At 45.8% G+C, this 20755-nt stretch overlaps 1 protein-coding gene across 15 annotated transcripts in view; it reads right to left on the bottom strand.

The window, feature by feature from the left end:
- HDAC4 (histone deacetylase 4) overlaps positions 1–20755 on the bottom strand; it is a 214683-nt gene that overhangs the window by 60925 nt on the left and 133003 nt on the right. For 13 of the 15 annotated variants that reach the window (XM_061460055.1, XM_061460048.1, XM_061459973.1 and 10 more), the window contains 5 exons: positions 12268–12399; positions 10107–10219; positions 5100–5216; positions 4813–5011; positions 1907–2136 (listed from right to left, as the gene is read on the bottom strand). In XM_061460055.1, coding sequence (XP_061316039.1) covers positions 1907–2136; positions 4813–5011; positions 5100–5216; positions 10107–10219; positions 12268–12399 — 791 coding nt within the window. The remainder of the gene's footprint in view (positions 1–1906; positions 2137–4812; positions 5012–5099; positions 5217–10106; positions 10220–12267; positions 12400–20755) is intronic. The other 2 variants (XM_061460072.1, XM_061460062.1) reach the window with 1 other exon arrangement.

Here is a 20755-nt window from a genome sequence, read left to right as displayed (position 1 = left end):
GAGTTCAGTGGGTACGTCATGGCAAAGGCTTTGGCTGCTTACAAATGCTGGCAACGGCATAAACCTCCAAAACCTCAAACAAACCAACCGCCGAGCTGACATCTATTGCTGAACAAAGAAACTCTACCTAGCACCCCACAGCCAACCCTCCTGCTCACAAAGAGCATTTAGAGGGGGGTAAAGGGGGTTTCTAGGGCAGCAGCAGCTCCCTACCACCCCAGCGTGCAGGGCTGAATGAGGGCCAGGGCTGGCACAAGTGGTGCGCGGTGGCAGCTCTCCAGAAGTACATGATTGACGTCAGTAACTTGTGTAATCATCCTGCCTTAGCTTGAGTCTATAAACAAAGTGTGTTTTGGGGGGGGGAGGGAGTTGTGTGGAGTTGGGTTTTGTTGTGTGGGGCTTTTACATCTCAGGAGTTGCATTTTCTAACAGGACTGAAAGAGTGGAAACATTTGGAGGAACCTCTGCCATCAATGAAAGTGCAGCGATGCGAGAGGTCCTCCTGCCACCAAACTTGTCCTCCCAAGCCTGAAATCTACTACTGCTTGCTTCTGAAAGAAACTCTTTCAGAAAAGCCTTTAGAAAGGTTCAAAACAGCATGGGCCAGCAGAGTCAGAAAAATATCACCCTGATGAGAAACCATTTCCCCCTTCCCCAACAGCCTTTTCATAGTGCACATCTATCAACAGACTGTGCCTTCTGTAACCCTAGGGGTCAACCTCAGCTCACGTAAAACATCACAGCTCCATCCATACCATTTGTGAGCAGACCTCTTGTACCTAAAAGGTGAGTTTTACCTTCCCATAGGCTAAACTATGAGGTTATATTTTGTCTTTTTAAATGGATACTGGATGCAGTGATCTCAAAGCAGCTTGTTGCAGCTTCACTGCATTACTGAGATGCCCAGACAGATGCTTTTGGCTACAAAGCAATTGCACAAATCTGTGCTCCAGTGAATGGTGCTCTGCGATGTCAAATCATAGAATGGAATGGAATACATGTATTCCATTTCACAGAATGGAATGTCCTCCAAGGGATTTAGAGAAAGCGAGACAGGTTGGACAGAGCCTTGGGTGGCATGGTTTAGTGTGAGGTGTCCCTGCCCATGGCAGGGGGGTTGAAACTAGATGATCTTAAGGTCCTTTCCAACCCTAATTATTCTATGATTCTAATTAATGTAGTGCTTGCTTCCTTCAAAGCAAGTTTTGGATCAGAACTAGCTGATCTATTCAAAACAACCTCTGCAGGATGCACAGTAATGCTCAGTATTAAAGCCACAAGTCTGAACTGTACTGCCTTTCCACTATACCACAGAGGTATTGATCCTTGCCTTCATGGAATCATGGAATGATTTGGCTTGGAAAGGACCTCAAGATCACCCAGTTCCAACCTCTTGCCACAGGCAGGGACACCTTCCACTAGAGCATGCCACCCAAGGCTCTGTCCAGCCTGGCCTTGAACACTGCCAGGGATGGAGCATTCACCACTTCTTTGGGCACCCTGTGCCAGCGCCTCAGCACCCTCACAGGGAAGAACTTCTGCCTCATATTTAACCTGAACTTCCCCTATTTCAGTTTGAACCCATCACTCCTTGTCCTATCCCTACAGTCCCTGATGAAGAATCCCTCTCCAGCATCCCTGTAGGCCCTGTCAGACACTGGAAGCGGCTCTGAGGTCTCCACACTGCTTCTCCTCTCCAGGCTGAACAGCCCCAAACTTTGGCAATGGATGCCCACATCCTTGCTGATGTATTTCATGAAGAAGAGGTTCAAGGATGAAGGCCATCTGGTGATGGAGGTAAAGACCACATACACATTACCACACAAGAAACTCTCTAGTAGCACTGCCCAGAGTTGCTATCAATGGTGTATGAGGCAAAACCAGACTTTAAGAGCATCATGCCTACCTTGTTGATGTGCAGTTGCTGCTGCTGAAATTGCTGTTTGTGTTTCTCCAAGAACTGCTGGTGCTGCTGCTGGATCACTAACTGCTGGAGAGCCTGGGCGTTCTGGGGAAGGGGAGCAGACTGTGTGCGCCCCAGCGGGCGATGCTGCCGGAGTTTGTGTATTGAAGGGGAGACCCGTTCTCCACCAACCAGAGACTGTGCATGGAGGGGCAGTCCTGAAAGATACCAGTCTGAAGATAATATGGAGGAAAAAACAGCAGAGAAGGAAAAAAAGGAAGAAGAAAGGAAGGGAGAAAACGGCTGTTGAGTAACACTGATGGTGACAATGACATATAATGTTAAAACCAGCCACCTCACCAGTTACAGCTGAAGCATCCTTCAAAGAGAACAGATAACAATTAATCACCACTGGGTGGAGAAATACTTTGCTTTCCTTTGAATCCTTTGTTTTCTTGGTCACTCGAAGCCCATAGGGAAATTGTTCGTTTCTTAAACCCAGCAATACCTCACTGAGCCTTCCATCACTCCATGGGTGACATGAATGAACATCACAGTGGTAGGTTGGAGAAATTTAAGTCTTGGGATAGGGAGTAACCCCAGGTTCATTTCTAAGCAAGCAGCAACCCAAGCTGCCACCTCACAGCATCCAGCAATTACACCTTACAGGGGGCTCACTGGATATGCTGAATGATGATGGATGATGATGAAGCTGCTGCTTACTCTACACCACACAGGCCATGGCCGCCCTTGGCTGTGCTCTATATCCTCCTGTAGAAAAGACCAGGGATGAAAACTTTCATGTGATAAACCCCTCACTAGGTTTGTATTGAGAAAAAGCACTTCCTTGAAGTATTTCAGGTATATGGGAGCAATCAGGCTTCAGTATTTCTATAGAAAAAAGGTAAGTTAGAACCCAAGATGACAAACAGCTACAGTTGTTTTCACCACTGTCCTGTGCATACATGCCAGTAACTTAATGAAAACACGAGGTTATTTTGGGATAACTTGAGTTAATCATATGCCCCTGGCAATTTGGGTGATGACTACCATGTGAAACACCTATCTGAGCTCCAGTAAGGGCATGTCTTTAGGAAGTGTCTTTTGACCTGCTCTTGAGGTAAACCAGTTCTTGCTCTAGTCTCCAAAAACACCTTCCCATATTTCTTAGAAAGCTGGGATATGGAGACAGGCCCAGCCCAAAGCCCAGCCCAAGGGTGGAGGAACTGAGGATAAGCATTTACTTTTGCTCATTACAACCTGGGATAGAAAGGCATTGCTGCTGTGAACTGCTGTCTCCCTGATGTGGATCAACCTGCACACACCTGTAGGAAAGGAGTACTCTTTTGCCTCACCTCATTGCATAAAACCAAGTAAAGCCTCTGCAAGTGTTAGCATTCAGAAAACTGCCCAGTTCAAGGGGCAGAGAAGTTGCATCTTCTCTCTGTCTTCAGTCTTTAGTTTAGAAGAGAGAGAAGCTGCCCAGAGTTCTTCAGCCAGAATGCAGCAGTTTAGAAACACCTTGACATTTCTGTCCAGGACATTACCTCATTTTCCCATTGATTCACCAACTGCCCTATGTGGGAGAATGTGACTCATTTAAAAGCCTCTCTTCATAGGGAAAGATTTACTGACTTTCTCCCAACCTTGCTCTTCTGAAAAGAATAATGTAAAAGGGCATCTTAGCTTATAAATGCATGTCTATAAATTCATGTATGCACATACACACACACGTCTGTGTGTGTATGAACAGATGAATAAGGGGGAAAGATATGTTCCATTTCACGCATAGCACAGCTCCTCACACCAGCAGAGGAAGGGACCCTATACAGTTTGCATAGGATACCTTGGAGGACTTTGGAGAACTTGTGTTGGTTTGCTCTTTTTCAGTTACTGCATCCAGAACGCGCGTTTCCTCTTGTTGCTCTGTTGTATTGTGAGTGTTTCTCCTAAGTGTTGGTTTACAATACGCTGTACTCACTCTAAAAACACCCCATGTAGCAGGTGGTCTAGAAGGAATACACTTGGAAGCAACCATTATATACTGCAAAGTGAAGGAAGCTTTGAGAGAGGTTGCATAGGAAGCAGAACTGCACTTTTCCCTATGTGTGCTTTAATGCAAACACCAGCACAGAGAAGTCTTGGTGACAGGGTGAGAGCAGAAGTCTTCTCCAATGGCTTTGCATCAACAGACACCTTGGGCAAAGGGTAACTGGTGAAGAGCCATGTCTTGACTCTGAGTAACCTCATCATGCCACCTTCCACTAGCCCTGGTTGTTCCAAGCCTCGCTGAACATGCTTATAAGCTTATCAGAACCACATGTATATCCCTGGGATTTGAATGTAAAACCAGACAGGAGCCAAAGAGCTGTGCTGCAATGCTTCAGTGACCACCATCTCTCAAGAATTCCCATCAGAAATGGAAGAAATGAAAGTAAAATCAACACGTCTATTAGAACTCCAATAGAACATCCTTTGTCCCAGCATTACACACTGTAAAACCAAATCCTACTGAGGATTGTTGCTTTGAATTAACCCTATTTATGGAAATGTGCCTTCCCACAGGTACTTCGTGCTGAAAACACAACACAGGGAGTGATTCAAAGCAATTAGCACCCTGAAAATGTAACAGACACAAACAAATACAATCTGTTGGAATGCAGCTGATGTCGCCGTGGTTTTGCCACTTCAAATAATGATGAACAGCAAGTATTTCAATCTGTGAGTTTTTAGACGTGTGCTTTTCCTGTATGAAGTAGAAACCAGAGGTGATAAACAGGAATGTTGTGTCTCTTTTGTGCAAGAGACAGACCTTACTACCAAACAACAGATGCCACTTACTCTCTTTCTTAAGCTGTCCCTACATTTAGGGACTGGAGTTTTGCACATTACCTATGGATCACTCTCACCTGTGACTAAGGGAGTTTGTGCAGTTGGCTGTTCCAGTAAGACCATGTGTTGCAGAAGAGGGTTATGTGCAGTTCCCCCATCTCTTTCCAACGTTGTAGTGCTCAAGTAGGGAGTGAGGTGAGTGCCAGGAAATAAAGAGATCCGCTGCTGTAAGGTTGGGATAGTAAGTCTCTCTGCATCTTGCTGTGCTGATCCTCCCTGCAAATGCACAATGCATGGCAACCACATTAAGGGATAAATCAGGGCAAACAACATTCCAAAGGCTGTATCCTCTCCCCCCACTTACACTGGAAGGGCCCGTTGCAGGCAGTCCTAGCGTGATGTTGGGCAAAGAAGGAGATGTGTAGAGTGGAAGCTGTGTAACGGAGCCTTCACGATTCACAAGTCTGTGAGCCAGGCTGGTCTGGAAACAAAAGCAAGAACATTGTCCTGGTGAAAAAGCATCCACAGATTGGATCAAGGACACAGTCCACTTGCTGTGAGAACACACCACAAATGTACAGAGTGTGTAACTTCACTGGTCATGTTGGAAATAATGAACAGGGAAACTAAACTGTGCTTCAGACCCAGCCTAAATAATCAAGTTCCCCCTCTGCTGTGCTCAGCGGAGACTCCCCCCCTGCAGTCCTGATCCAGCTCTGGGGCAACAGCACAAGAGGGATGTGGAGCTGCTGGAGTGAGTCCAGAGGAGGCCATGGAGATGCTGTGAGGGCTGGAGCAGCTCTGCTCTGGAGCCAGGCTGAGAAAGCTGGGCTGGTTCAGCCTGGAGAAGGGAAGGCTCCTTAAGGGGAGACCTGGCAGCATCCAAGGCCAGTTTGGACACAGGGGCTTGGAGCAACCTGCTCTAGTAGAAGGTGTCCCTGCCTGTGGCAGGGGGTTGGAGCTGGATGAGCTTTAAGGTCCCTTCTAGCCCAAACCATTCCATGATTCCATGATATTTTCAATAAGCTTGAATGCCATTTAATGAAAGCACAAGGAGGCAAAAGGAAATAAGAAAGAATTCACTCTGCACCGGATCGTAGGAAAACTGGGTGACTTTGTTGAACATTTGGAACTGAGATGCAATTGGACATGGAAAGAACATCTGGCTAGTCAATGGCACGTCGAAGACTGCATTTAAAAGGCAGTCCAGTGTCTGAGAACAGTGACACACAGAGGTAAGGCTTCCTCCTGTCCTTCTTGCACAGGCAGCACAACCCTCAGCTGCAGAGGTGGGATGTTCTTTTAAAGCCAAAGCCAGGACCAGCTGCGCCCCTTAAATACTGATAAACCAAAGAGGTGGGATTGTTTCTGGAGGTTGTTCTATAGAAAACGTTTGGTTTTCAGTACCACTTCTTCTGTGCTTCCCCCCAGCACGTTACTACAGGGTTTCTTTGTAGTCTTTGAGGGAGAAAAACAGGGGTTTATTATCCAGAGCCATCCAAGCCCTGCAACCAAGGAAATAACCTGCAAAGTCTCATTGACTTGCAGGACTTCGAATTTAAGTCTGAAATGTATTAGGATATCTGTTACATTGATACAGATTGTTCCACAGTGTAACACAAGGTTAACCGTAACCCCTTTTCCCACAATAGCACCTGAGTTAAACAGTTGAAATTCTATAGAAAGTAATTTAGATCTAAACTGTATATTTAAGTTGGAAAGCGAATTGTAGAGAATTGAGGATGCTCAGAACACTTGTTTCCTAACAGGAAAATCAGGCAGTTTATTGTCATTTTCATAATGGCTTTTCTAGCACATAAATCAATCTTGGTTGGAAATTAAAGGTATTTTTACTTAAGTGCTCCTGCCTTAAATGGCCATAAGATAATTCAGTAAATCAGAAAACAGCTCTATAAATGTAACTTTAAGGCTTTTGGATGAAATGTTGAAGTCTGATTTAAGCTAAAGCACACTAGTAAGTAGCATAAATTGTCTGTGATTTGATAAAGAGAACAACAGTCATTGTAATGCCTTTTGGTTTTTAAGGTAATCTCTCTTAGCTTTAAAAGGGCAAATAGTTGGGAAGGACAAGTAAGCTGTTAAATTTCTGCAAAAGCTTTTTGCAGTGACTCTGCCTGAAGCTTGAGCAGCAGCAGAGTGCTGGGGAGGATGAACGGGTGATCCTTAGTCTCCAGGAAAGACCAAATAAACTGTAAAAGGTCTCTCTGTAGGGTAGAGAGGTTGGTGGCAGTTGCAGGGTGAGATCATCCCTGTGTTGGTTATCCTGGTGTCATCATCCCTTTGTAAGACAGCATTCAGGGCATGCACTTGGTCTGTGCTTCATAGAATCACAGGATGGTTTGGATTGGAAAGGACCTTAAAGCTCACCCAGTTCCAACCCCTGCGACAGGCAGGGACACCTTCCACTAGAGCAGGTTGCTCCAAGCCCCTGTGTCCAACCTGGCCTTGAACACTGCCAGGGATGGGGCAACCACAGCTTCCCTGGGCACCCTGTGCCAGCGCCTCAGCACCCTCACAGGGAAGAGCTTCTGCCTAAAAGCTCATCTCAATCTCCCCTGTTCTGGCAGGTTAAAGCCATTCCCTTTGTCCTGTCCCTACAGGCCCTTGTCCAAAGCCCCCCTCCAGGTTTCCTGCAGCCCCTTTAGGCACTGGAGCTGCTCTAAGGTTTCCCCTTAAGAAGCCTTCTCTTCTCCAGGCTGGACCAGCCCAGCTCTTTCTGCCTGTCACTTCTTCCATAGAAAGAGAAAATGCGTTTTTAAGGTCTCACTTCACAAGCTGGATAGGAGGAATCTGCAGGGAGCACTCTGCTGCTGAGCAGTACCTGGGTAAGGACATGCGTTGTGTGTACCCACATGCTGCTTCTGCCAAGTAATTGTGAGCACTAGTGGCAATTTGGCTTTAAGTTAAATGACATAATGGTAGCGTGCCACATTGAGAAGACAGTTATTGTCAGCAGAGTAATACAGTATTTTCCTGATATCATAAATGAAACAAAACTACATCCATTTTCCCTTTGAACAATCAATACTCCAGAGTTGTGCCTCAAAGTATCTCCTGGGGGTTTGTCTGAAAAACAGCGAAGAGCAAAACGCAACAGCTTGACACTATCAGCATCTGGTATTTAGCAGCATTATTATCACTTTAAATATACAGATCCCATTTACAGGGTGTACACAAACATTTGCTGAATTGCACAGAAGAGAACAATTTCAGTATGCATGATTTTGGGCTGTAGACAAGTACTTTATATAGCCTTGCATCAAGTGCAATGGCAATGGATATCGGTACCTTGCAGAGATGGAAAAACCTTTGGATTTCAAACCAGTATTTAAATAGACAGTGTCTATTTTAAAAGAAGGCAGAGAGCTGCTGTCTTTCGCCACTGAAGACAAGCATTGGAACTTAAATAATACATTTATCAGATATTAAACCAGATATTAAACAGTACCATCTTCCATGAGACTTGAAAAGGTTCAAGAGGTGACTAAGCCAACTAAGAAGCAAAGAGATGTATTTCTCATTTAAAACAAAACCTGAAGGTGTCCTCAGCATAAGAAGCATGTGGAGATGCTGGAGCAAGTCCAGAGGAGGCCACGAGGATGATGAGGGGCTGGAGCACCTCCTGTATGGAGACAGGCTGAGAACACTGGGGCTGTTCAGCCTGGAGAAGAGAAGCTTGTCCCCTTGTCTCCAGGTTTCTTGTAGCCCCTTTAGGCACTGGAGCTGCTCTAAGGTCTCCCCAGAGCACAGCAGAGGGGCAGGATCCCCTTCCTGAGCTGCTGCTCACACTCTAGGGATGCAGCCCAGCACACAGTGGGGTTCTGGGCTCAAGTGTACACTGAAGCTGAGTCATGGGGAGCTCCTTCTCACCCAATACCCCCAAGTCCATCTCCTCAGGGCTGCTCCATCCATTCTCCATCAGCCTGTGCTTGTGCTTGTCTTAATCTTTACAGTAATTGTCTAAATCCTGTAAGTTCTACAGCAGACTAGAGTGAACGTAGCGGTGTGTTGGATAATTTGGCAGAGGAGAGGGTACAGAAGGTGACACATTCCCCATATTAAATACTGTTACACTACATTAGAAATAAAAATAAAGTGGAAATCTGTACAGAACTAGAAAGCATTAAGGGCTCACATTTATACTGCAAGAAGCCCTTTTCAATTCTAAATGACAATTTGGGAAGAACAAGCCCAGGCCTGTTTTTACAGTCCTGATGATAAGACAGAGACTACATTCATGGGGAGAACAGCTAATGGTAAGCTGGATAAAAAGACATGCACCAGTAACATTACACAATGACACTGGGTTTACAGTGAGATCCAGTTAATGTGGCCCACACCCCAATATCTGCCCTTAGAAGAAGGTGGGCTTCAGTAACCCTGAACACAGGAGCTGTTATCTCCCAGTTTACTCAGTCCAACACCCTGCCCTTGACATCTGCAGCAGATGCCTCAAGTAATGGTGGAAGCTTTGGGCCATGAGGATGCTCAGGGGCTGGAGCAGCTCCTGTATGGAGACAGGCTGAGAACACTGGGGCTGTTCAGCCTGGAGAAGCTGCGTGGAGGCCTCAGAGCAGCTTCCAGTGTCTAAAGGGGGCTACAAGGATGCTGGGGAGGGACTCTTCATCAGGGACTGTAGGCACAGGACAAGGGGTGATGGGTTCAGATTGAAACAGGGGAAGTTCAGGTTGGATATAAGGCAGAAGCTCTTCCCTGTGAGGGTGCTGAGGCGCTGGCACAGGGTGCCCAGAGAAGCTGTGGCTGCCCCATCCCTGGCAGTGTTCAAGGCCAGGATGGACACAGGGGCTTGGAGCACCCTGCTCTAGTGGAAGGTGTCCCTGCCCGTGGCACGGAGTTGGAGCTGGATGATCTTAAGGTCCCTTCCAACGCAAACCATTCTGTAATTATCAACTAGCATGCTGGTATGAGGCACCAAGCTTTCGTGTGCCTATGTGGAGAGGAAAAGGCTAAATCCGTTCCCTTTAATACAGTTCTGGTTTGTTCATATTTAGACAAAGCTACTGCACACAGTAACTTCACCCTTTAGACAAAATACTTCCATTTGACCAGGAAACCTTGTTAAATCCCTGTATTTTGACTCTCTCCTCACAACAAACCCTCTACAAGTTACCACAAGCAGCTTGTGAGCTGGCTTGGCTGAGATTTAATCAACAGATAATGCATCCTGTCATGCCAGATTGAGAGGTAATTCCCAAAGCCTGCCCCAAGTCACGAGCTATGTTTTTGTTCCTGTGGCGCACACCGGTTTGTCCACTTCAATTCCTAAACCTCTGCAAAACCTGATTGGAAACCCAAGTGTTAAGACCCAGAGGGAGGAAGAGCTCTGTACCTCTGCTTGAATACTCGTGACTGATCCTGTAATTCCGTTCTCGGTGCTTATGTTATTGGAGCTGTTGTTTGGAGAGCTGGGCCCAGATCCAGGAGCACTGTTGCATGCAGAGTCTAAAAACACATCCAAAACCAACTTTCAGTGTTACAAACAATCTCCACAATGGTATTTAAACAGATAACAACCCTTTAAGTTTTGTTTTGGAGGAAAACAACCTTCCTCCTCCCCGTCTCCCTCCGCCTAAATCTTCCCAGGGCTCTTAAAATACCAACAACTAATTTCAAATGGGCTGTCCGAGTACCTACTTACCATACTCTTCTCCTCCTGGGGATTTCTCTTACAGTGTAATAATAACTTTAAATACAATTGGAAGATAATGAAAGACGTGGAAAAGGCTTGAAAAGGCCAAAGTGGAGCATGTCAGCTTGTCCTGCTTCAGATTTCTAGCAGTGCTTCTCTCTCCCTCTTTCACCTATAACCCCAACGACACCCTCTACTCAGGTATTGCATCAGACTTCACACTGGAACAAGCAGGGGAACTGCCTCAGCCTTGACATTTTCCCACGCAGGCTTCTGGTCCATCTGGATTTGCTGGACAGCCACCATTAGCACCGAGCCCTCATGCTGGGCATGAGAACTGACCTTTGCTTTTAGAGCACAGCACTGAGATTTTCCAGTGCAGGGCATGGGGCACACCCCTGTCCCCTGCCAAGTGCCCGCACCATACCTGGTCCTCAAAGAAACAAGACCTGCCTTGGTCTGCCCTTCATGCAACTCCCACAGCACTGAGCTGCCCCCCAGAAAAGCCTAGGGACTGACTCCCAAGGATTATATTTTGCCAGGATGGCAAATTCAATTGTTTGAAGGGATTTAAAAGCTGTGTGAGTGAAACGGGGCTGGATGGACCATGGGCCATGGTTGCGTCTGAGTATATTTCACCAGAATCAGGCAAAACTCTAAGATGTCCAAATCTGTTTAACTCACTGCCTTTTCTATCACTGCCTTTAAATCACTAAATCAGAAAACCCTCTCCATATTATGTATTTTATCAATATGCTCCCTTTGAACTCACTACCCAGAACCACAGAGGTGCCCAGCCTGAAATCAAAGCCTCCCATCAACAACACAGAAATAACAACAAACAGAAAGAGCGTGTGAAATGACAACAGCCTGAAATCTTCCCTTAGAAGGTGTCTCACACAGTGCCTGGCTCAGCTTCCGCTGCTTCTCCTTTTAGTTTGGAAGGTAAATAACATTCTAAACCTTTTCTTTAGCCTAAAAGCCATGGGACATATAGCAATGTATGAGTGAAGCAGACTCGATTTTCAGACCTGCTATAAACGATGCTTTAGCTCTTGAAATCATCTATTCCCTTGCAAAACAGAGAGGCACCAAGTGGTGCACGGCTACCCCAGGGTCACCTGAAAGCACTGTGCTCTCTGAATTCAGCTTCTCTGAATGACGCTACTGTGCCTTGAAGTGAGCCAAGTCTGAAAAAGCTGTTGCATAGTGGTTCTTACACTCAGGCATCCCTAGGTGGTGCTAAGAATTAACTTTATGGTAGTCTATACAATCTACCTTACCCTGATTCCTCCTTATAAACTTGACTCCCAGAAGAATATTCTTCTTCAACAAGAAACTGTCAAGTAAGTAGTCAAAATACCAGCTATATATATATATTAAAAAAAAACAATGCCTTACATGCTTTAAAACCTTGCTGTAATTACCTAACAAGGAACTATGGCAGTCTGCCCAAAAGCTTAAACAAACAGGGGTTATAAAGCATTTCCTGCTGGAGGACGAAAGCCGTGAATTACAGCCTCCCCAAGGATATTAATAGGATCATCTTTGAGAAAGTTGGTTTCTCAACCTGTTGCTGAACATCATAGAAATGCTTAGGGGAACCAAAACCCCAGCACTCTGGTGGCATATTTCCATGTCTTCAAACCAAACCCATGCTCCTGGTGTTGATAATGTTATCTCAGCAGATCGGTACTTAATGGACCGATGCTGCTGACGCACACTTACATCCCCCACTGCCAACTTCATCCCGGTTCCACCAACACATGAGAGATGCAGACTGAATGCAGGGATTCATTTGGGGAAGGGAACATCTCACGGAGCGTGTGGCTGCAGGGTGGATGCCTTGTCACCCACCTACCTGTGACATCCAGCGGGCGCTTCTTCAGAGCGGTAACCACTGGGCCATCTTTTCTGCGCAAGAGGGGGCTGCTCCGTCTTTCAGCAACTTTCTGCTTTAGTCTGGATCGTAACTTCAGGTTGGGTTCAGATGCTGAACAGGATAAAGCAAAGCAGAGAGTGCTTTGGTTAATATTAATTGGTTCATTTAATATTAATTGGTTAGTAATAACTGGTTCAATATTTTACCTATTTCAGTAGCTTTTAACACAAAGGCTGGGTTCAAGTTCAGTATTTGCAGAAGCCTAAACGGAATTAGTCATTTGATAGCATAGGTGTGGAAGAAAGTTTTAATAGAATGAGCAGGTCCCAGCCCGTGAGACAGCTGATTCACTGGCAATGAAAGTCAATAGCATTTTATTTGATAATAACCATCCTGCAATCTCTTTTCTCAACTGAAGATACTGTGAACTCAGACTACTGCAGAGAGCAATGTTCATATTCCCTAGCTTCCCAACTTGCTTCCAAGCCAGTGGTAAAGCTAAACTACAGGATCAAACCCATCAGTACAGGAACTGGTGAGACAGCTGAGATGTTGCTGTTTGGTCGAGCATGGAGCATCACTGTGGGGCTCAGACAGCATCCGCAATGCGCTGCTGAAATGGGCAGCTTCCCACCCATGGAGGCATCCAACCCCAGGGTGAGCTGGCTTAGGGAGGAACACCAGGGCAGGGGAAAGAAAACACAAGAATCAAAGCCCACAGCCAAACCAGGAGAGTGTTTTCCTGCTGGTTCACCTCCTTGAAGCAACTCACCTTGGAGCGAGATGAGCCTATGTCCTCTGTACCCAGTGTCAACTCAAGCAAGAGGGCATGAGAGCGTGGCCAAGGCCAAAGCCAGCACCAGGGAGGAGAAGGGTTGTTTATTTGGGGAGGAACTTGGTTTGCATCATCACAGGCACAAAACTGAACCGTATCTAAACCCACATCAAATGCTTTGAGAATTCAGGGCTGCCAAGGGTAGGTGTGCATGGATTTCCTGAGACCACAGTCTGACTTGCTTTGTGTACATCAGCCTTTGGAGAGCCTCTCTTCAACACTTCTGCTGTATCTAAATCCTGGAATCTCATTTCCCCGAAAGGCAAAGCAGAGCTCTTGGGAAGCTCTATCCTAATGCCTCTGGGTTAATGACAGCAGCATGGAACACACCTGTATGGCTCAGATTATCAAGGTTTTATAAAGGTAATGAAGCTGTAAGTCAAGATTCCTCCTGCAAGAAGACTTTATCTGTAAACTTCCTGATCCCTTCAGCAGACATGAACTATCTCCTTTGGTGCTTTATGTTACGAGATCTGTGAACTGGCCCAGTCTTTTCCCCTCCTCAACCTCTTAACAACTCTGCAGCTTAATCCCTTTGAACAAACAGATCCTGTGTTCTCACCATTAACTACCCATACACTCAGCTCCCTGTACAATGAGCTATATTGCTTTAGGAGAATTAAGAGAGGGTTTACAAACTGGTTTGAATTAACTAAGATATATTTTCCCTCAGTTGGCTTTGACCACTGGGTCACGTCAAAACTCAAGCCTGACAACATGAACTGCAGGGTTCAAATCTCAGAAGGCTGCTGAATTCAAGATCAAATGCTTGAAGTTAAGCCATCAAAACTGTTCTTTGATGAAACTTTTGGGAGGGGGGAAAACCCAGAGCTTTTTATTAATGTTTTGGACAGGAAAATGCCAGCAAGAGATAAAGGGAGCACTAAAAGTGTCAGACTCCACAAGATGATGCTTAAAATGCAGGATGAAGTGCATTAGCAAAGGGGAAATAATCTTACAGGGCATTTGCATGCAAAGTGGCAGGGGACTGAATGCCAATCTGTCATCTGCTTGGAGGGCAGTACTGGAAGAGTGGACTAGTTAAAATACAAGCATAGGTTCTAACTACCTACTTCAGTAAGTTCAAAACAGAAGCTGACTTAGTGCTTTAAAAGTAGCCTTTAGGTACATGAACATTCAGTACCTCATCCCTCAGCCTTTAATTCCCGGTTTTAATTGGTTCCAAATACTGAGGATTAGTAACCGAGTAGATGCTCCAGTCAAGACTTTAAAGAACAAATGGGAACTAGATGCAGATACATCCGGTTTGGATACATCTGCACTGCCAGCTAGTAAATGAAATAGAAGCCTATGCTCCAGCTGTTGAAAGGATCTGTCTTCTGCCAAAGCAAAACAGGACAATACAAACTGTACTCCAGCACTGATTTTATTTCTATGCAATGTAGACCCTGCATGGTGCTCAGCTGAGTTGTTGATGTTTTCTGTTGGGAACAGACAAGTACTTGTGAGGTTTTCTATGTACAGAGAAGGGATTGGTTAGAAACACCTTCAAAATGGGCAGGGAAACAAAAGATCCAAGGCTCACAGATTACCCAATACAACCAGATCTGCCCCCTGTGCAAAACCACAATCCCCGCGTCCTTCCACGTAACAGGAAGCGAATGAACATAGACAATTCCAGCCTTAACAGAGAAAACACCTTGAGAACAGGTTATTGCAAAAGCAGGGTATTACAACGTCAGACAAAACTCTTTTCAGGCAAAACCATACCAGATATTCCTCCTTTGCTTCCTCAGCTGAACTTCTGAAACACCAAAGAGTCTCTTGAAAGAACTGTGTCGCTTTAGCTCCTTCTGCTTGTGTTTTTATATCCACCACCCCACTATAATCCCCAATCTAACCTGTCATCAAGACCTCAGACAGCATAATCCCAACCTACATTTAAATGAGTGCTATACAGCCCAAATGAGGTGAATTCGAATTCAGCACAGGCAGTGCAGAATAGTCTTAAATTGAAGGAACTGACACAGAGCATCTTTTATCAGAAAAGATGTAGCTTTAAACAGCCATTTCCAAACCTCAAAGCAATCATTTAAGTTGATTCAGATGGTTTTTAAACTAACAAATACTAGCCAATAGTTTTAAGCTGAAGAGAGACGTCCTTTAAATGGAGAAAGCAGGAATTCAAGCAACATGTAACTATCAATACAAGGTACTCAACACGGGTCAGATGTTCTCCCAAGGAGCATCAATTCCCCTGAGAATATCCCAGTATTCACCCTGTCAGGCAAAATTCCCAAATAAAGCCAACTAAACCCATCACTGCTACCTACAGTAAGCTTAAGACTGAATTACACAACTTACTGGCCTCCTGCATCTTAAGGTGAAACCTTGAGAAACAAACACTGGGAAGTTAGAAAGAAATCAGGTTGACTCCTGTTTAGCAAACAGATGGAGCCCATGCCAAGTCTGAGTCAGCTTCCACAAAGCCAGTGGGATTTCTTCAGCAGTGACATACTTAATTTGGCCTATAATAAGGATTTATACAAAGAATATTTTGTTTTCCTCCGCGGAAATTAATAACTAGAGCAGAAGCCAAAAGCTTTCCTAGTTTGCACAGGCTCAAACCCAACTTACCCCTCTTATACATCATTTATTGCAGCAGGACCCATGTAATCCAATTCGCCAACATTTATGTCATTCTCATTGTTTTCTTCCTAGAATTGCATCCCCTAAGCTGCTGAACTAATGGGACATTAAGCCTGTGCAAGGCAAAAACACAACGTCCTGGGCAGATGTTGCCAGGTTCCCATTAAACATCCATGTTCCTGATAAAATAGCCAACAATGCACCATGAAAACCCTCATCCCAGCCCTTGAACGCCTTGATTTCAGCAGCTGGGCACTGTGAGGGTGCTGAGGCACTGGCACAGGGTGCTCACAGAAGCTGTGGCTGTCCCATCCCTGGCAGTGCTCAAGGCCAGGTTGGACACAGGGGCTTGGAGCAACCTGACTGATTTAAAGCCATTTAAGGTTCCGAGGTCTCCCCGGAGACCTCTCTTCTCCAGGCTGAGAATATAGCAAATATCTTGTAAAAATATTTGCAATCTGAAATTAAAATCTAATATAAACCTCTTAAAAATACAGCAAAATCTTTATCCAGCCCTTTCTACCTATGTTCATAGACACATTAGCTCAGGTGATGCCATCCAACAAGCTAAGACAAGCTGCTCAGCCTGGAGAAGAGAAGCTGCGTGGAGACCTCAGAGCAGCTTCCAGTGTCTGAAGGGCGCTACAAGGATGCTGGAGATGGAATCTTCATCAGGGACTGTAGTGATAGGACAAGGGGTGACGGGGAATAGGGGAAGTTCAGGTTAGATATAAGGAAGCTTCTCTGGGCACCCTGTGCCAGCGCCTCAGCACCCTCACAGGGAAGAACTTCTGCCTAAGAGCTCATCTCAGTCTCCCCTGTTCTGGCAGGTTAAAGCCATTCTCCTTGTCCTGTCCTTACAGGCCCTTGTCCAAAGCCCCTCTCCAGGTTTTCTGCAGCCCCTTTAGGCACTGGAGCTGCTCTAAGGTCTCCCCTTAAGGAGCCTTCTCTTCTCCAGGCTGAACCAGCCCAGCTCTCTCAGCCTGGCTCCAGAGCAGAGCTGCTCCAGCTCTCTGATATATAAGTACATGTAGAGTTGAAAGCATGGATGTCCCTTTGAAGCAGAGATGGAGCTGAGAGGACCAATGAGGAGAAGGGCAGGTTCACTGAATGACTGAGAGCTAGTCCCTGGGCTTCCTGGAGCCCCTGCTCCAAAGTGGTGACACTAAACCGGAAGACTTTGGTCTTCTGTCGGAAGAGGTTTCTTCTTCAATGCACCATTGACGGTACTCCTTAAGAAGAGCTTTGATGGGAAGTACTGCCTTTCTCCCCATGGATCCCCAGCTCTTATGTCAAAACTCCTGCTTTACCTGACTAAAAGGGGACATCCCCTCCTTTTGCCTTAAGGCAAACCTCAACACAGGAGAGATGTGCATTGGAACAAAACACACTTCAAGCTGGTGGTGCTGAAGAAAAACATGGGAGTGAAGAATTCCCTTGTGTGCATTTAGACATGATAGCCAGAAGAAATGGAGGGATTACAGCAAGTATTTGCTGGTCCTCCAACTGCACGTTGGTTTGCTGCTGCTCCCTGAAATGTCAGTGTGCTCGTCTGAAGAGCTATTCTGCAGCATCACAGCCATAAAGCAATTTTTGCCTTTAGGAAGTTATTTTTGGACTAGAGACACTTATGTCATAGAATTCTAGAATCAACTAAGTTGGAAAAACCTTTCCTTGCAGCAGGAAAGGCTGTTTAAACAATAGGGATTTCTCGGGCAGGTCTATGGCTCCTCTCAGCAGAGAGCACACTGGCGCAGTGCACAGGTCCCCAGGAAAGCCAGACCTCCATCTCCATCGGCTGGAAGGGCAATGTTGGTGGGAAAGCAAAGCTGCTCTGGAACTTGAGTGACACTCCATGCCATAGAGAGCTCAATGATTTTCTCTAAATCATACTCCCACACTACACCAGGATTTCTGCCTACTCTATTTTCCTCTAAACAATCTCTGCGATAAAACAAACCACTTAAAGCATTCCAATGATCAGAACCAACTCAGGGAGGTATTATGCCTTTTCTTGACATAGGCAGCATTTTAATCACTGACAAACCCTTTCTTTTGCTCTCTGCTTCCTTTGAAATGCAAGGAATTCAGCACAATTTCACCTGCTTAGCTGCAAATAATACTCAAACCAATCTGTGGAACCAGTGAGCACACACTGTGCACAAGCACAGATGTGTGGTGCCCGGCAGGTAGATGCACATAGAGAAGGACCATGCTGCCTGTTTCATGGCAGCTCTGTATGGGCAGCAAGTGATCAGGACCCTGACAGCCCAGGTACATGTCACCATCTAAGTGCAGGCTGGGGCTTAGAAGAAGTCATTGTTCACAATCTCCTTGTGCTTGATGCAGCCCAAAGAATATAATTGCCTTTTCTATTTCTTTTAGAAGGTTGGTGGGCTGGAAGCTGTACTGGTTGCTGGCATCATCAGCACAGGCAATGTATTTGTCAGATTCCTTCTGAAGTAGGTCCCAAAGGTACAAGAAGGGGTTTCCTTTTTGTTGCATTCCGTTATTCCTTGAGGGAAGTCACTGCAGTAAATAAGTGCATAACCATGGTCTGACAATGCCCAGCTAAATACTCCTCCTTGGACCTTTCCTGCCAGTTCTTAACTGTGTGGGCTGGGAAGGCTGAGGACAGCTTTTTTCCTTTTACCACAAGCCCTAAGACACAGAAGTTGACCTATAACCAGTTCTCTTCCATCACAACTTGTGCAGAAGGCAGGAGACACTGCTGGGATGGGAGGTTTTCAGGTAGGATACTGGTTTTTCCCTGCTCCCCAGAGAACAGAAGCTGAAAGAGCGGTCTGTGACACTTCCTCCTTGTCCTTTCTGCCCAAGTCCATACCACACACACACTCATTTACTATCTAGGCAGGAAATCCAGAGACATAGACTTGCCAAAGATGTCTTTGTAAGCTCCCAGTCTGGCATTCAACTCCGTCTAGCTTTGGAAATAGTGGAAACTCACACCCTGAGATGCTATCCCACAGCTCTGCAGTGAAAACATATTTGGGACCACAGGAATCTTTCTGCCTGCTTCAAGTCTTCATGGCCATCAACTTCCTTCTGATGTTCAGCTCCCCAGTGCAGCCAGCTGTGATACTGGAGTAAAGGGAAAGCCAAGGCCCAGAGCATCAGTGATGCTTCACAAAACAGTGACAATGGCTGCAGCAGCCCCAAAACCCAAGCCAAAGACACCAAAACCCAGCTCTTAACAGATCAGGAGGTCTTCTGGTGCACAATGAACCACAGCAGTTTGGCAAACACCAGAGGCTTGAGAAGCACAAGTCAAAAACGAAACAATAGCGTGGTTTTGATAACATCAGCTTGGCCCAAAATCCCACCTCTGCTGACAGACCTGCCAGAAGAGAGGTTGGAAGACCAAAGTACTTCAAAAGAAATGAGTTGGGTTTCTCCCTTTGGGGTCAGGTTTAAGTACTGATACGGGCAACCACTTCCAGCTCCTGCATGCAGTGAGTTGAATGTGTGTTGGCTCTAGCAGAGGTTGAGCTTGGCAAAACTTCTCCTGATTTTCATGACAACTGATTGGAATGCTGTGGCTTTCCTTTGAAATCCTGGTGAGCTGTCAAGGCCCAACAAATACAAGGAATCCTTACCCTACCTTTAAGCAGGAGGAAGTGGGAAAGCTAGTGTCCAACATGACACGGTCCAGCCCTGCACAGGATGTATAGAAATGTAAAAGCAAACAAGCAAGAGGAAAATCATGTTAAAAAGTTGCATTGTTCTCTTTTTACCCATCTCAATGCTGGCGGCTGTGTCAGCTTTGTAATTAACAGCATCTTTCAATACATCCACTGCTCAGGTTTCAGAAAGCAGGGAACCCCATCAACTAACAGCCTTGTTCCTGGGAGAAAATGAGAACAACCATAGAATGGCTTGGGATGAAAAGGACCTTAGGATCATCCAGTTCCAACCCTTGCCACGGGCAGGGACACCTCACATTAGACCACGTTGCCCAAGGCTCTGTCCAACCTTGAATATTCTTCAGGACAGCAAAACTGAAAAGCTGTGTTAAAAACAAACCTCAGGAGCTCCAAGACAGCCACTGACAAACAGCTCCTGGGGTCTGTCAGCACATGAAGTCCTGCATCCGCCTCTGGGGCAGCAGCACCAGAGGGACGTGGAGCTCTTAGAGCGAGGCCAGAGGAGGCCACGGAGATGCTGCGAGGGCTGGAGCAGCTCTGCTCTGGAGCCAGGCTGAGAGAGCTGGGCTGGTTCAGCCTGGAGAAGAGAAGGCTCCTTAAGGGGAGACCTCAGAGCAGCTCCAGTGCCTAAAGGGGCTGCAGGAAACCTGGAGAGGGGCTTTGGACAAGGGCCTGTAGGGACAGGACAAGGGGAAAACTGCCTTCCTGCAGACCCCTACATCACCCTATCCCTAACGATGCTGTTGGTTGGATTCCAGGCCCAGTAACCAGAAGTGTATTATGATGAACTTTGTTATCTGAAGTGCAAATATTGAATCAAATTGAATCAAATTGGCCTACAGGAGATGGCAGTTTTACATTACAAACACAAAAGCGGAGTTTTGCCTGGTGCCAATAATGTGAAAAGCTCCCCCATAATCAAGAACTTTAGTTAGGATGGGCTCCAGCCTTCCCTGTCTTTTGTTTACACCAGACTGTTCAGGAGCTTTTCTTCTCCAAGCAACTTAACATTCTTGGCAAGGGGAATTCTGCAGGGGAACACTGTGCCAGAGACTGACGTGCTGCTGCGTTGAAAGGGAAAGAAAGGGAAAACAAATCAAAACAACAATAGTTCTCTCCTGAACCTTGCGAGTGAACTCGATTGTATTACAGAGCAGTCCCCAAAAGGTTAATGCTGGGGTCCATAAAGAATAAGCATCAGCATGCTGGAAAAACAAAATCAGCTCAGTGTCTTCCTGCTTTAAAACAACAGGGATTTTGGTTGGTTCCATTTTTAATAATGTGATTAAGTACATTTATCATCCTTAATTCCCCCTGTCTGACAGGGCTTTTATTCAGCCAGAGTCTTATTGAGAAC

The sequence above is a fragment of the Pezoporus flaviventris genome, unplaced genomic scaffold, assembly GCF_033815535.1.
Source record: "Pezoporus flaviventris isolate CSIRO_AGI_PZ_B2104156 unplaced genomic scaffold, CSIRO_AGI_Pfla_v1 ptg000001l, whole genome shotgun sequence".
Taxonomy (NCBI): Eukaryota; Metazoa; Chordata; class Aves; order Psittaciformes; family Psittacidae; genus Pezoporus; species Pezoporus flaviventris.
Note: the sequence above shows the minus strand (reverse complement) of the source record. Positions and strands in the feature narration are given on the sequence as shown.